Source organism: Aedes aegypti, chromosome 1 (assembly GCF_002204515.2).
Source record: "Aedes aegypti strain LVP_AGWG chromosome 1, AaegL5.0 Primary Assembly, whole genome shotgun sequence".
NCBI lineage: Eukaryota > Metazoa > Arthropoda > Insecta > Diptera > Culicidae > Aedes > Aedes aegypti.
The window spans coordinates 112493062-112511183 of record NC_035107.1 but is presented as its reverse complement, the minus strand read 5'-3'; the positions used below and the strand labels follow the sequence as shown (position 1 = coordinate 112511183).

Here is an 18122-nt window from a genome sequence, read left to right as displayed (position 1 = left end):
TGTGATCAGAACCAGGTGAGCAGAATCGTGCCCGCAAATATCTCTCTACCTACATAAGCATTAGTGTGCGTGATCGAAATCGTCGAAATGAGAAGTTCGTTTCGCACGCAAATAGAATTTATTACCGTTGAGCTAATTTATCAAATTGGATAAGCATTACGCGTGCGGGTGATGAAATCGGCATTACAGTTAACGGTCGCCGTTAATTGGTGCACGTCTATGATTAGTTGGATGAAATTTTCACATCGCAGTAACTGATTGAACCTGCCATGATGGGATGTCTACTGGAGGATAATGGTGTAGACGAGTTTAGAACAAAAGAGTGATTGGACTTTCCGTAAAACTCGAGAATGTAGACCTACTTAATATGCAAGATTCATCAAACATAGTAAATTTAACAGGATATTTTGATAGACAACGTTGATGGTATGGTAGAGAATTGGTAATCCTGATACTTTTTTCTGGCTCAATCATATTGTGAATATACATTACAGAATTCGTTCTTAATAGATTTCGAAGCACGATCAATGCAAGCGAAGAAAAATATCGCATCTTTCTCTGTTCATGATCTACATTGTTCCGCAAGTTGTAACAATTTTGATAAATAACAGCAGCGAACGAGAACGCCAAAGAAAGAGCGATGATAAAACCCATTTCTCTCGCTTATTTATCATTGGTGATAGGTGTTTTACTGGCATGAACAGCTGATAGCTCAGATTTGGAGCACGTTTAGATGAGTTTATCATGCACTGTTATTCCCCCTGATATAATCAGAGCTGTAGGGGCCCAGATAACCGTAGCGGTAAACGCGCAGCTATTCAGCAAGACGAAGCTGAGGGTCGTGGGTTCCACTCCCACCGGTCGAGGATCTTTTCGGGTTGGAAATTTTTGTCGACTCGCAGGGCATAGAGTATCATCGTACCTGCCACACGATATGCAAATGCAAAATTGGTCAATTGGCAAAGAAAGCTCTTAGTTAATAACTGTGGAAGTGCTCATAAGCACACTAAGCTGAGAAGCAGGTTTTATCCGTAACGCCAGAAAGAAGAAGATAATCAGAGCTGTAGCAACAGACTCTCATGATGTATGTAATTTTCTTAGAATATAGTAAGTATAGTAGAGCGTGGACGGGCTACCATTGCTTGTCACTCTTTTCAGTGACCAGAATAGTCTGGTACTAGAATGCAGGGCTGGTAACAGGTTTCTTTTCATAGACTTGTCTTCAGAAAGTCTATGTTTTTTATTTGATGATTTCTTATATCTCTTTATTATCCAAAATGGCCTCTAAAGTTCCGTTTTTTTACGCGCAGTGAATTCTGATGCAAAATTCCAGAGCCTTCAGAGAAATCTTCCAAGACTTTTTTACGGGATTCAGATTCGTACAGAGAATTTATATAAAATTGTTCCGAAGCCTCTCCAGAGGAAGATCAAGAAATAACTCCAGAAATTCCTCTAGAGTTGCCTTCGCCACTTCTCCAAGGAATTGGTCCAGGAGTTCCTCAAGGGGCTCCCTGAGGAATTTGCTCCAGGAAATCCAATTTCCATATGGATTAACCTGTCAATTTTCTCAGGGACTATCCCAGGATTTCCTCCAAATACTTTTCCACTAACTCTCTAACTGATTTCTCTAGCTGTTACTCAAGGAGATCTTTCAAAGATTCCCACATTATTTCTTCCAAGGAAATCCACACAGATTTGTCCAGCAAACACGATTTCCGCAAAGAGTTCCTACGTCAATTTTCCAAGTAATTCTTCCAGCTGTTGATATAATAATTCCATCAAGAACTCATCCAACATTTCTCCAATGAAATGCAATAAAGATAGTCCAGGAATTTCCTAATAAATTCAACCTGGAATTCCTCATAAGGTATTTCTCCAGCATTTCATCCAGGGATTTGTCCTGCAGTTTTTAACTTATTTAGTTCTTGAAAGTAACCTAAATGACAATCTTAAAGTAAATACTATAGAAATCGAAGATTATTCTTTCATAACTATGAATTCATAAGGGAATTATGACTAACTTGAAATTTTTTTGAAAAAAAATCTACAAAGAAATGCCTAGTGGAATGTCTGCAGTAATTTTTAAGTTAAGGAATGACATCCTTGATTTATCATGAAGCCCTGGAATTTCCTGGAGAAAATCATGAGAATCACACACAGTAATACCAGTACAAATACTCAGCAGTAATTTCTAAGAAATAAAAAAGAAACAATGAAATTCCTGGTCGGATTATTTGATATTTGTTTTATGAAATCTTCTATTTCCTGGGTCCGTTTTTTTAGTTTATGTTTAGTTTTTTTGTCTGCTTTTGGTTCTTGTTTGGTTTTTATTTCCTTATTTATACTTTGTCGCAACAAGATTGATCATAAAACATTCTAGAGATCTGGTACCAAAACATGATACATATTTGTATGACTTCCTTGAACACAATGTTCAAATGCACCATGTTCAATTCACCTCATCATATTTTCTGTTAAGGTTCAAACCGCCATCTACTGAGCGCGAATTATACTCTAAGCAATTGAGATTAAGCCAAGTGCAGTCATCACAACGGCAGACAGTGTAATCGCGCATTTTTTTCTTTTTAATTTTGTTGCCATTTTTCCTACTCACCTCAACAATGAGACGATTTGCTGAGAATTGAGAAACGTAGAACAATGTAGCTCGTGCTAAAAATATGGGCTTGCCACAAAACTGACTGGTTGACTTGGCACTCGTATCGCCAATTGCTGATAAAGAAAACCATTGCCGGATTGATTTTATCTATAAAGTGGCATGAAATGGAGCGATAAAAATGCAATGTAAAACATTGAAGGAATATTGCCTTGATATGACTGGAGCACATTTTCTAAGGGGGACCCGGGTAGCCGTAGCGGTATACGTTCAGCTATTCAGCAAGACCAAGCTGAGGGTCGTGGGTTCGAATCCCGTCGATCGATCTATTCGTAAATGAAAATTCTTTGATTTCCCAGGGCATAAAGCATTTTCGTGCTTGCCTCTCGAGTTACACATGCAAAAATGGTCGATTCGCAAAAAAAAAGCTCTCAGTCAGTAACTGTGTAAGTAGTCATAAAAACTCTTAACTGAGAAGCAGATTTTGTCCCAGTGGAGACGTGTAACGCTAGAGAGAAGAAGAGTACAAGTTCAACTGTGTTTGGACAAACAAATCTTTTCCCATCATTCGGAACTGTTTCTACCTGTGCCCATTTGTGCCCGCTCTCATCAAGTCAAGACGATCCCAGGTCGAGAATCAATGCTCACCAGATGAAAGTGCTGCACACAATCACATTAAAATGGCAAGGCAAAACAAGAGTCTGCAACGAGGATGGCTGTGGTGCAAACCAGAACTTAAAACGTACGGAACTAAAGAAACGAAAAACTTCCCGAGAATGGTGAGATAACACAGGCACTTATTATCATTGCTTGGTTGTTATCGTGTAAATCATCTGATTAGGGGTATTGCAAATATGACATAGGAGAGTAGTAGTGCTTTTCGATCTTCAAAAACTTTTATAATAATAAATCTCCGAGCTGGAATGCCTGTAAATAAATGAGCATCGAATTTAGTACTTCACATTTTGGTATTGCAAATAAAATTCAGTTTTCTAATAAGTTTCAGTAATAACTGCTATATGTATGTTATAAGCAGTCAGAATTTTAAACAGTCCATCTCATTTACCATTCAAACAACGAGCATTCCAGTTCAAAGTATTAAAACAAATATTTAGCCGCTCAAAATTGTTTCTTCTCTTTGGCCCGCGGTTCAAAATGGTTGTGCAGGCCTGTTTTAAATCAATTTGAGGATAAAAATCCCATTTTGGGCCCTTCCATAATTCACAGTAGTTTTGACAGTAATAGGTGATTGGTTGCCAAGTAGAGATCCTTATTCATACCGAGAACTCATTGCACAAAATTGTTAGCTTACACAGTACTGAATTCTCTAGTTTTAAGGTCTGGATTCTTTTTCTAGTGCTCCGGATGATCTGAGATTTTCATTACAACATATAAATAAATTGTATTTTGTTGAACTGAAAACTAAAAATAAGAAACATCCCTTCCTTAGCCGAGTGGTTAGAGTCCGCGGCTACAAAGCAAAGCCATGCTTAAGGTATCTGGGTTCGATTCCCAGTCGGTTCAGGATCTTTTCGTAAAAGGAAATTCCCTTGACTTCCCTGGGCATAGAGTATCATGTATCTGCCACACGATTTGGAATGCGAAAAATGCAATTTAGGCAAAGAAAGCTCTCAGTTAATAACTGTGGAAGTGCTCATAAGAACACTAAGCTGAGAAGCCGGCTCTGTCCCAGTGGGGACGTTAATGCCAAGAAGAAGAAGATCCATTCCATCAAGAATCCTTTCCAGAACGCCTCTTGTAATATCTCCTAGTATCTCTTCAATAATTTCCCCAGGGATTCATTCAAGGACCTATCTCTAGGAATTCCTGCATGAGTTGTTTTAAGAATTCTTCCATGAATATTTTTAAGTTTTCCAACAAGTATTTCTTCAAAAAATCCACCAATATATTTTAAACCCTTCCAATTATGAAAATTTAACCCAATTACTGAACTCTAGCGAAAAAAATCCGAGGTACATTCGATTTGAATAATCTGCTGGTTTAGACATAGCGTGTGTTGTTTGCTAGAAGTTTCACTGAAGATTATATAGATATTTCCGGATTTGATTCCATGGATTCCAGAATTAGTTACAAAAAACACTCCATCAGCTCCTCTAGGAATTTCCCCAGAAATACCTGTTCCTTTTTGAACCACCCTAACTAGAAACCAAATTCTAAAGCAGCACCGGTGCATCAAAAAAATTCGCTTCTCGATTTTGGTATGGCGGTTGGACCTACGGCGCGCTATTTTCCATTGCTTCAAATACTCCGAAAGCCGAATAATAGTGTTTAACCACAATTATGACTACTTCCCCACCACTAAGTAAAACTAAACTATCCGCGAACATTAACTGGTTTCGATTCGATATACTGTTTTGCTAAACCTTTTCTCGACTGACCATTTTGATTATCTGCTTATCCGTGGTTATGCTTTGCTTACTTGCCTTCTCCCTCTCGCGTACCAACATACTCACTGACAGCTATGCTGCGCCGTCGTCGCAGGGTTGTGAGCGGCGGTGTGAACATACCCCTCGGCCTTCGGAACTTACCCTTCGCTGTCTTGATCATGGCTTGCCGGATTCGACCATCCGCTCCCGGGTAGACCACGGCCACGATGCCACGGATCCAGCTCTTTCGCACGGCTTCGTCAGCGATGAACATAAGATCACCACAGGCTAACGGCGGCGACTCCGAGTGCCACTTGGTCCTTCGGTTGATCAGGTCTTCGGCCTCTGCGATCGTCGTCAACAACACTTCGTCGGTTATCGTCCGACCGTCGTTCAGCACGGAGAGTGCTGCTTTCACTGAGCGAACCAGTTGCTCCTAGACTCCTCCCATGTGGAGCGCGCTTGGTGGGTTGAAATTCCACCGGGTTCTGAAATCCGTGAACTCGTCCTTGCGAGTGACTTGAATCTGCTGCATGATCGCCGTTGCCGTTCTTGCCGTTGTTGGAGTAGAACTCCAGCAGTTTTCCTCTACGGCACACGCCCTATGGCCATCAGACACGTCGTCAGACTGTGAGTGATCTCAAGGTGGACAGCCCTCGTCGTCATACACGTGAAGAGGCAAACATATCGTTTCTCCGTTCTGCGGCCGACAACCACTGTCTCCGGTCCGCAGTAGTCCACGTCGGTATGGCTAAAGGGTGATAAGTTCAGCGTGATACGTGGCTCCGGAAGCGGAGCCATGCTGGTGTTCGTCGGGCAACACTTGTTCACTTTGCACCAGACGCAGAGTTTCCCGATGTGCTTCATCTCTGCTCGCAAGTTTGCGATGCTGAATCGCTGCCGGATCTCGTTTAAAGCAGTTTCCACGTTCCCGTGGGCTGGTGGTAGTACTCTAGCAGCTTGTTCGTCACCGGATGCTGCTTCAGTAGAATTAGCGGAAAACGCAGCTCAAAAGGTAACGACGATCTTCGCACCGCTCGGCCTTCCATCCGCTACACTACATCGTCGTCCAGGAAGGGACTTAGGCTGTACAAGTTGCTGGACTTCTCCATCTGGGGACGTTGCTGTGCTGATTCTTTTTGAGCGTCATAATCTCGTCTTCGAAGTGGTCGGATTGAGCCGACCTCCAAAGGAACGCCTCCGCTTTTCGGTACTCCTCACGCTTCAGTGGAGCGAACTTCTTTCTTCACTCTCGCCGTGCTTGGAACGGCATCGATCACCCCCCATCAAGCTTCCTCCTGCAGTTCGATGCGAACCGGTAGGCTCATGCTACCGCCCGTACTAGGACCGCAGCGGATCCAACGTCGGTTTGGTCACGGAAATATCGTGGAACTGTAGACGGCCGCTCGGACTTCTTCGAGGACATTCGGTGTGATGTACTCTTGCTCCGCCCTATTGTCCTCCGGTTGGTAGAGGAACATTGGGGCAAGGAACCACGGCCCATCGGAACGGAAGATGTTCCCTTTCACCCAAAACCTATAGAAGTTCCTTAAGTAATGTCTTTACTGATTCCCTTAGGGATTCCTTGAGGAATTTCACAGAAATTTCACCAGGGATTCGTACAAGTTCTCATTCGAGGATTATTCTTAAAAAATGTTCATACATTCTTCCTAAAAATTTCTTCAACAATTCCACCAGGTTATGTCCAGGAACTTTTGTCAAGGAATGATCTTCGAGGATTTCTTTGCGATTCCTTCTCATAAAATTCAAAGATAAATTTGAGAATTTATCTGGGCGTTTGTTCAGGCATTCCAACATTTGGCATTTTGCCAACGATTTTGAAGGATTACACTAGAAGCTTTTCAAGCAATTCCATCTAGGATATTTCAGGACTTCTCCTGTGATTCTATTTTTTTCCAGAAATTCCTCCATAAATTACTCAAGAAATTCTTTCATTATTATTTCAGCGGTTTATGATAAATCAAAAAAATACTACTTGAATTTCTTCTAGTATTCCTTTAAAAAAATCGATAGGACTTCCTTCGAGAATCTTAATAAAACATCCATGAATTTCTCCAGAAATATGTTTTTGTGTTAACGACAAAAGGGTGCATTTGTGTAGTCCAGAAATATGTCTAGAAATGTATGTTCCAAGGATTTATTCATACCAACAATTGTTGCAGGGATTACTCCAAACATTACTCCAGGAATTTTTGTAGAAATTTTCTGTAAAATCTTACAAGGATTCAACCTGGGAAGCTCTAGTAGTCCCTCCAGTGATTCCACCAAAAATATTCCAAGAATTTATTTTGAAATATCTTGTTTGTTTTGTTAGACCTAGCCAAGATTATAATCAAATAAAAAAAAATAATCTCCATAATTACTCACATCTACGTGGATTTCTTCAAATATTCCTACTAGATTTTTCTGAGATTTTAGTGAAACACTCCAGAGATTCGTACATGAGTTGAAAGAAATTTCTTCAGAGTTTTTTTTTTCTTCATAGTCGTTTTTGGGATTATGGAAGGATTTTTTTTAAGATCTTTTCACATTCCTAATGCATAAGAAAAAATGTCTTTACTGTGTAAAATAACCTTTAAATAAGCTTTATGAGTTACTGAACACCTTGAGGTATTTCTTTAAAAGCATCTCCAAATACTCCTTTCGTGATTGCTCTTTGAGTTTTTTTTAATCTTGCCAGTATCTCTACAGTTCTTGGCAGTTTCTCTACAGTTCTACAGTGTTTCTGCAGTTTCGGTTCGAGGATCACTCCAGGGTTTTTTTGAAGTAATTTCTTAAATTACTTATGCTGGGGTGTTTCAATGCATTAAGGATTAACCCTGAAATTCTGAAAGAGATTGCACTATGCGTTGAAGTCGGGGTTCATCCAAAGCATTCTCCCGCAATTTCACCAAGAACTGCTCTAAAAGATACTCTTATCCTAAAAGTCCTTCAGTAACAGTTTACAGTTACAAAAGTTTCTTCACCAATTCCTCCAACTTTTTCTACAAGACATCTTCAGTACAGATTCCAGGAATAACTCCTTCAAATAATCTTCCAAGAATTTTTCAGATTTTGTCATTATTTTATCAAGAAAATTTCCTAAAATTATCTTAGAAATTTTCACAAGTATTACTTTATGAATTCCCACCAGGGAAGTTTTCCAGTGCTACTACACAGCAAAAAAAATCTTTAATTTACGTGACACGTAAACATTTATGATAATCATGTTAAACGATTTATAACTGAATATTCAACGATAAATAATGTAAACTGTCTCATTGCAATCGAAAATGCTTGCAATCTTGAGTGAAACTGAAACATTTCATGATCTTCTATCCAACATTCTCCAATATTGCATGCTTTTTTGCATCTTGAAAGTGAAATTGCAAACAAGAATGCCCTGTTTGCATGATTCTACGCTGAATATTCTGTCATATATAATGCACATGGATGAATCGACGGATTGTCATTTGATGTGCATTATTTATGATTGAATTTTCAGCGTGAAAATCATGTAAACCGAGCCGTTTTGCTTGCAACATTCTTTAAGAGAAGACGTTTCGTGTTCAATATTAAAGATTATGCTTGCAATGATGGATATAATAGATGTGTTTGTAGGTTTTATCATTGAATAATACATAAGAAATGGCTTTGCATGATTAAAGCTAAAATTACGATACGTGTAAATCCAAGATTTGTTTGGTGTGTAGGAGAGTGGCTCAGTAAAACGTGGAGATCCATGAAACATTTCCAAGTATACATAGACTATATGTGGCATGGGGCCGGGGGTGGTTGTTTAGGTGGTCAAATTTTACCTGACGTAATTTATGGACGACTCCTATTCAGTGAAGCGATTCCATATGAAATATGGTTGGGTGACAAAACGTCGAATGTGAAAACTTCGAAAGGACATCGTCGCAGAGACGAAAGGTCGTAAGGAGACAACTGGAAGGGAGCAAAAAACAATCTTAGAAGGATGATTCTCTTCCGAAAGAATAAGTATTACGACGTTTCGTCTTTTGAACGTTTTGTAACTTTCGACGTTTTGGAATTCTACGTTTTGTCTTTCGATATATTGTATTTCAACATTTTGTCAATCAACCGTGAAATATGACAATACTCTGTTATATCTGGATAACAAGTATATCAATTCTCGATTACTTTTTCAAATCAACGTAAGTAACTTCCATGAGATTTTGAGATAATTGATTCAGAAGAATCACAGCCTGTCTTCTAGAACCGTTTTAAAAAGAATCACATTTTCATATTTTTTCCGTGTACATCGCTTAAATTTTGCATACAATTAGCTCACGATCAAAAACTAGGTTGTTTCTCTTATTTCCCACAAAAAAAAAATATGCCAAAATGATAAGCCGTTTTATGCTGTTACTTGCGAAGATTTTTGTACCAGTATTAAATCGACTCAAGTAGTGTTTTGTTTTGATCCGTCTGACTTTTTTTTTCCTTACAACGGAGCGGTGAAACGCCGGTTGGGTAGCGAAAGTTGAAAACCTTACTTAAGTCGTTTCGTAAATTCGGAAAAATCGAGTTGGTTCAAAGCGAAACGTATAGAATTTTTTCTGCGAAACACGTAGTACCGAAAAAGTAAGTTTGTTTACTTTTCCAACTTGAGGCTATTTGAATAAGTTTTCAAGAAATATTGATATAAAATTTTCAATGGGGTTATGGACAAAAGGTCAGAAATCAGAAGGTCGAAAAACAAAAAGTCGAAAAGCCAAAGAGTCGGAAATAATTTGCTGGATAAATAATTTTTCCTTCTTTGAAAAAAGGTTTACGAATTGTTGTCCCTTTTTTTTACTTTTCGACCTTTTGGCCTTTTAATGTTTTGTTTTTCGACATTTTGTCATAGATTCTTTTTAGATACTATCACATGTTTGCTTGATTTATTCTAAATTAACAATATCCGTTACAAATATGTTCTCCCACCGCCCTCGGGACTCAAACACTGCACACAAAAACAGTCTGAGTCCGCGACACACGGCACCCCGCACCAACAGGCGATCAAAAAAAAAGATTGCGCTTGCAGACGGCTCTCTCCCTCTGTTGGTTGGTCAGTCATTTCGTCGCGCTTTCGGTTGTCGACGATGTATGCGCGAATTTCGAGTGCCATTTGATGTGTAGAAACGGTCGCGTGCGACGTGGATTAGTTTCCTGCTGTAATTGTTGCAAGTGTGAATTCTTTTCCTGTCTAAATTTTACGATCGTACAATTCCGGATACCGTTGAGTAGTGGAAACCCAGTGATTCCGAAAGATACCCAGCGATGGAAGTGCACCGGAGGAGGGCCAAAAAGCGTAAGAATTTCAACTTTCGTCATTAAGATTAAGATTCTGTTCCTGGCGACGGGAAGAATGGCAAATTCAAATGTCACCCAAAACGTGCCCAGTGCAGTTTCCATGAGCTTTACTTGATGGAGGTGAAAAGCGTGCAAAATGTGACTAAAATACCTACTACTCTTTAGCCGTGCTTCAGTCACATGAAGTACAAGCAAACGCTAGCATACGGTATAGTCATCAAGGTTTGTTGATGCAGAGTAAGGGCACTTAATGATAAACACTTTGTTTGTGTCGTGATGTACATTAGCTGCGCAGTCGATAAGCCACTGATGCAAATATCACATGTGTTCTGTGCCACATATAGCTACTTGTAGCTGCATTTCTACGTCAAATTATGTGTATCTTACATTCAAACGAATCACGTTTTCCGTACAAAATGGAGAGCAATAAATTCAAAAGTATCAATTGATATACGAGATATATTGTCACCGGTGCATCAAAAATCTAAATATGTTCGAGCACGATCGTGGAAGATGAATAGGACTGAGATGAAATCGTCTATCGAATGACGACGTGCTCCAACCGAATTGCACGTACTAAACGATATGAATCGAAGCGAGGAGAATCAATGAATTTTATTGCTCTTTAGCGATAATAATTATCTTTCGGTGTGACCTATGTGTATATGTGTATTTTGTGGTTATCAGAATTTTGTTCCTTAGCGAATGCGATAAGGCAGAAGTAAGAGCGGCTGAGGATTTATCGCGTGAAATATTTCAATGTGAATATTTCGTTAAATTTGTATGATTAGTTTTGGTTTGAACCAACAGATGGGATAATATTTTGGAGGATTGTGCTACTTTTCCCCGAAAGTCGATTCCTCGAATGATGTTTACCCGATAAGTGATGCAGTTGAAAAGGGTGCAAGAATAGTATTTAGTGAGAGAGTGCAGAACTTCTGACAAGGAATCAAAAGAAGAAGATATTTGGACATACTCACCTAAACATATCTTGCCAAAAATTCTGGGGACGGTTAAACTCGAAAGAACCGCCAATCAAGTAAAGAAGGTTGCATATCAGATGGAACCGGTTCACCACCTTGAAATGCAAAAAGTTTTGACAATTATGAGTTATAAAAACTTTTCTGGGAACTGGGTTATTCGCGGAATCTGTTTATTCGGGGAACTGGCTTTCGGGGAAACAACATACGGAGAACCGATATTGGTGGAAAAGTAACACAACCATTTAGTGAATTGTAGCAGACAAAAATAACTACATATGATTTAATATCGTATCCAAATGGTTGGCGTTAAATCAGAGTGAACCAAGTGACATTTTTCATATTTTTAAAAGTGGGATCAAAGTCTAACAGTTTGCAAATTTTCAACTCGGGAAAATTTTAGTTCAATACTTCCGCATATCTTCGTATTAATATAAAACAATATAAGGCTAAGGAAAAATCATAGAAAAACACCATCAAAACCAGTGCTTTCCAAACTTTTTCAACTTTCGCCCCCTTGAGGCCAACATTTATCTGGAATCGCCCAGCTGATATGTGATTTCAGATACATGTTTTGTGCATCCAAAATATGTTGTGTTTCAAATGTTATCTGTTTCTAATCATCCGACCTTGTGAAAATCTCAAATACCGACCATTCTTAAAACTCACATGACAGTTACAGATAGTTTTTTTTTTAATTTCAACCTATCTGTAACTTTTGAATCAATAGTTTTCACACAACTTTTACAATAGTTTTCGAAAATTGAGGAAATTTGTAGTTCGTCACAGAAAAAATGAAAAGAATCGGCGGAGACCATTTTGTATGGAAAAACGGCTTCGGTGCATTTTCTATGTGCGATACTGTATAATGCGAAATATTATAAGAATGTAAGACCTGAAAACAAGGTTTGACTCCCAATAAATACAAAACATATTGGTTTTATCCGCACATTATCGATGATTTACAATTGTTTAATATAGCTGTGAGGCATTTTTTTCGAAAAAGTTCTTTTGACATTAAGTTTTACATATATAAAAACAGTATGTCTTATGGGGCAAGAGGGACACCGCAATTTTCTCATATAAAATCAATTGAACTTTTATTTTTCTTGTTTAATATTGCATTAAATCAATGTTTTCTACTAAATAAAATCAAAACAAACTATCTTGGACATTCAAAACGGTTTCTGACAATTTTTACTATTATTGTTACTTATTTGACAGATAAGAACTAAATTAATTTCGTAAAATTACTGATTAACTATAAGTCAACTCTTATCCCTCAGTTTTTATCTTTACTTACTCTAGAATGTATCGTTTAGGCGGGGAAATAATAATATACAAAATTTGTGGCATTTTACTCTGGTGGTCTTCTTGCCCCATACGAGTGGCACTCTTGCCCCGTGCCTCGTTGAAAAACCTCATGAGAAGGGACATTTTCAAAAATCTAAAATCAACATGTGTTTCTTATATGTTTGAAATCTATCGACAACAAGAACAATCGGTGAGCTTACCCCTACACTGGAATAATCTTCAAAAATTGTGCTAATCAACCATGATTTGATCCCATATATCTTAAGGGGTCCTTCTTGCCCCCAGCCCCCCTACATCTTATATTACGTAACTTAAACTCTAGTCTAAACGTAAAGTAAGAATACAGTCGAAGCTTGTTATAACGACATCCCAAGAGACCGACGTATTAGAGAAATGTCACTATAGAGAACAATTATAACATCAAAGCATTTTTCAGATGGCCAAAATATGTCGCTAAAGAGAGCTTTTGTTGCTATAAAAGTTTTCGTTATAACGAGCATCGACTGTAACTTAATTTTCATTAATTAGAAAATATACAGCAGTTCAAACACAAACATTACGTTATTACATCTTCTTAAATTTTGATGCAAAAGAAAATTAAAGAAGTTTTTAAATTATTATTTTGAAAACATTTAATTTTGCAAAAACAAAAAACTTGTTTGTCTTTCCAAATTGCTATGAATACTTTTATTTAACCCGTATCCGTTCAGAAACTGAAAAAAAACTTCAAATTGCTGCCATTTCGGCAATTCTTAACGGATTGCGTTCGTTTTAGCTCGAATATAATTGCCTGGATGTCTAGTTTTTCGATCATGTTTGGGATTTTTGGAAATGTCCTCCTGTTCAGATTTATTCCGGTGGGTCACTGGGTCAAGTCGGGTAAAAATTACCCCAACTTCCTTTTCAAGCAACTTTTACCCCATTTTTAAGTGTGAATCTGACACATACTGATACAGCTCAACTTGTTTTTATATTTTATAGTTCTACGAACGACATGGGAAAATTCAATTAGCTACAAAGACCAGCTTTGGCCTCGGGTATTTTTTCGGGACATCTGTGGAACCGGCACCGAATAGGTTAACTTTATTTTACTTCAAATCTGTCAAATTTGGGTATTAATCATTATAATTTTGCAAATGCAGCTCAAACTTGATCGAACAATATCATTTTAAGGGTATTGGCCACCTAGAAATAGAAGAAAAGTTGACAACATTCTCTAAGCTCGATTTTTCTCATATTTAAAAAAAATCTGGTTCACGACTAAGTCACTGGACCTATCATCTAGGTGGCCAATAACCTTGAAATGATTCTCATTTATTTATTAATTTATTTGAGCTGGTCTCAATGTCTAATTAAGTTCTCCCATAACTTCCGTAGTCGAAACTATAAAAACAAGTTGAGTTGGAGTACGATTTATACTAATAAGTTGGGTAAAAGTTGATTGGAAAGGAAGTTGGGGTCATTTTTACCCGTTATGACCCAGTTACCCACCGGAATAATTCCGAACTTCGAACAAAAATATGTGAATTTCCCTCTAAATTTCTTTCACTTCAAATATGTGATTAAAATTTCAGGAAGATCTGAGCTCTATAAACTGAAATTCATGCCTATGAGTTTAAACATGTATGCATAAAAAATATGCGAAACATTTTTTATTGTGTCGAGCACTACATGTGACTACTCACTTAACAGGTTCGGTCTAAAATACTTGGATATTACAATTACAAAATAACTGACTATTTCGGAATGCCACAAATCCAGTAATTTACCCGATCCAAAAGAACATGTTAATAAGTGAAAAGCAAAGATTATTCTTTGAAAATTTCAAAGTACGTTTTTTTTTTCAATATACATAATTTATTGAAGTTTGAAAAACCAGTTATGTTTTATCGACTCAAGTATTTTGATATAATCGAGAAATTTGTTTTGCTCAGACATTTAGCTTATTATCGATTATTGATATTAATTTTAGCATAGTTAATATTTACAAAAAAATTCGTGCCAATATATCGATCCGATTTATCACAATACAATCTATTATTCATATGATTAGTTTTTCACTGGCTAGTGATCATGAAATTAATGGTTATTAGTTTTCCTTCCACTTTTCAGGCATAAGATTAATAATTACATATTAATTGTAATGATTTGACGAGAACAAGTTCATGTGGAGGGAATGTCACGGTCGCCATATAATAACTTCGTTGGTTCACTCTTGAATGTTTCTTCATTTTTTCCTATCTTTTAACGTTCAACGCTCCGTCATCGTAATCATCGTCATCACCGAAACTTCAAAAGCAGTTTTTCTGTTCAAAACTAAAAATTATTCGATGAAAATGTGTTCACTGTGTTTCTGTTGGAGAACAGAATACAGTGAACACCTTTTCCTGTAAATTTTCTTGATTTTGAACGGAAAAACTGCTTTTGAAAATTCCGAAATCAATGACGGATCCTGCCCCCTTAAGCTACATGTGTGAAATCTTATAGATAGAGACACCTTATGAAAAAGACATTGAGTTAAGTACAATGCAAAGTGGAACAGTAGTGTGCTAAAATTTCTAATTGTGTTCATATTGTATTTCTTTTACTTGCTAGTGCAAATTGCCACGCCTACTCCGCTGCTGTTGTGGTATGCTATTTTTTTAATTTGCCATCACTCGGGGTCGTCAGATAAGTGAATAATCGTTATTCATAGCCAGTCATTATCAGTATGCCATTATGAACTGACGTTTCCCAAAATGCTGTCCTCCTTGCCATATCTTGTTTCAAAAGATTTCATGTTGGATTTATCGTATCGAACTAAATGTGTAAACATGAATGTGATTAACTAAATACGAACTAATGCTTACATCAAATTTATGCAACATAGCGAAGATTTCTTTTATCTAATTAAAATACATCAAGGATAAGTGATCCATTAGTGCTGTGTGTTCCTTTAGTTGCGGTAGTGTCGCTTGTACTGATTACAGAACATACACTACCAATCGACGTATTGGCTTGTTGGTACACGTAATAGTTAAAAACATTGTTGAAAATGTTTTAAAACTGATGCAATACCACCAAAATGCTTACACTTTTTCACTTGTACCAATAGTTGTGGTAACGTGTTTCTATAATAGAGGATCCCATAAGAAAACAACGGATACCGCAACTACAGGAACATGAATTAAAAATTTACCGCTAATAAAGGAACAGTGTACCAGTGGAGGTATTATTTTTCACTAACATGCCGTTGGTGTCTGCGATGAAATCATTTTCCTCAAATAGTAAATGGTCGTTACTTCACGTTACAACAATAATGGGTATGTGAATTTCTTGCACTCTTTTGGATTTTGTGTGGTCAGATGAAGTTGAAACGTACTTAGTACTTCCACTATTGAAACTTTTACCCTATTTGTTTCCACGATCTAATTTAAAAATATTTAATAAATTTAATTTTTTGCTGTTATCTGTTGATTTCCAAGTATTGAGTAAACAAAATTTTATGGCACAAAAGTTAATAGACCAAAACCTAGACTGCCGTGAAAAGTGTACTGCGATCTGTCAAACTTTTGCAATACCAAGGGACCAAATGCAGTACTAGAAGTGATACTCCTTATGAACCCGGCTACTTCGTCTCTGGTTAAATACACAAGTTTAGACCAGGTCCGTACCACTCGGGCTTAGATTGGGTACCATTTTTAGTACTGCATTTGGTCTCTCGGTACTGCAAAAGGTACCCAAGTTTGACAGATTGCAGTACACTTTTCACGGCATTCTAGATTACCTTATAAGCCATACAATTTTGGACAACTGCAAGGGACAAGGAGGTCTTTAATTTGTCTTTGTTTAGACTTTTACTTACTCGTAAACTCGTTGTCATACTCAATGACATTTTTTGCAATACTGGACAGTGGTTCCACAGTGGTCATAAATCCAAAAATTCGACTTCAACTAAGTGATACTTGTGCAATTATACCATGTTAAAAACATACAAAACAAAATTCCATAATTGTTTGTTGCCGAATTCTTTGGTTCCCCCTGAGCCATTTAGGTAAGATTTGTTAAGACGCCATCAATGACACTGGTTTTCAATAAGGTTTATAATCAATCTCTATGAAAAACTAAAATAAAACATTTGCAGATTTTGTTTGGAAACTATCCAACTGATATACAGCATTGATTCAGAAAACTCGAAATTTTAAGAAACATTCCCTGAGCCGAACAAAATGCTTCCCTTTCGACATTTTCTGCGACTTTGTTCACTCTTCTGGTACATGTATGTGAATTAAGCTGAAATCATGTTAAGTCAATAGGGGAGGGGTGAAAACCTTAATAACTCCCCTTTTAGCAGAAAAAAATATTTGCATGTAAAACACAAGTATATATCAAATTGCATGAATTTATGACTAATTTACCAACATTTGTATTTATGACCGCCCTCCTATGTAACTGGAACCACTATGTACTGTAGTCAATCTGTATAAAAAAATATAAATAAAGTTAAGTAAAACATTTTCCTTTTTATACTATACATTCGATTTACAAACACATGTTCGATTTCTACCTGATACAAGTGCTAAACTTTTGTATGATTCTTATATAGTGTACTATTTTCAACGTTCAACTGGCAAATTACATTTTCCAGTGCAAGTTGCCACGCCTACTCCGTTGCTCCTGTTATATGCTATTTTTTACCCTTTGCCTTTCTCTCGGGGTCGTCCGATAAGTGAATATGGGTTATGCAGAGTCAGTCAGTATCAGTACACCGTGAAGAGCTGACGTTGCCCAAAGTGTTGCCTGCTTCTTCCAAATGAGTAACTGATGGAATTAACGTAATAAAAGTAGGTTTTGGAAAATCTACATCCCCCGATAATGATTGTAAATACGTCCGGATATCCTAAAAATAAATGAAAGTTACAAGTTTTTGTCGAAAATTTTGCCAATACTGCTGAAATTAAACACAGTGTAAAATAGCAGAAGTATTAATGAAAACATATTATATCTTGAAAGCTCCCTAAACCTAGACAAACCTAAACTTGAGCAAAAGTTGTTTTGGAAAATTAAAGTGGAACGCGCCTCTATTGATTGCGCTGATTGATTCTCACAGAATCAAAACCTCAAGTTATTGGATAACGTTTTCCTAATGATTCCAAATATTTTTTTTAAATGTTTTGAATGCTCGTTCATCGAATGGTCAAGAGGACGAGCTGTTTAATTTTCTAACAGCTACTACATACATATAGCAGTTATTACAGAATTTCAACCTGGTTCCAAACTCAAAAGAGATCCATTTTTTTTATCGTAATGATCGACTTGATGGGGCATCATTCTTCTTCTTCTTCTTTCTGGCGTTACGTCCCCACTAGGACAGAGCCTGCTTCTCAGCTTAGTGTTCTTATGAGCACTTCCACAGTTATTCACTGAGAGCTTACTATGCCAATGACCATTTTTGCATGTGTATATCGTGTGGCAGGTACGAAGATACTCTATGCCCTGGGAAGTCGAGAAAATTTCCAACCCGAAAAG

General features: G+C 37.3%; 1 protein-coding gene across 4 annotated transcripts in view; it reads left to right on the top strand.

Moving 5' to 3' along the window:
* LOC110676690 (solute carrier family 41 member 1) overlaps window positions 1-18122 on the top strand; it is a 221527-nt gene that overhangs the window by 110526 nt on the left and 92879 nt on the right. Inside the window, exon 1 of one of the 4 annotated variants that reach the window (XM_021845581.1) lies at window positions 10096-10318. The exons of the other annotated variants lie outside the window; for them this stretch is intronic. Coding sequence (XP_021701273.1) covers window positions 10288-10318 — 31 coding nt within the window. The 5' untranslated portion in view covers window positions 10096-10287. Of the gene's footprint in view, window positions 1-10095; window positions 10319-18122 lie in introns of those variants that run through there. 4 annotated transcript variants of the gene reach the window in all.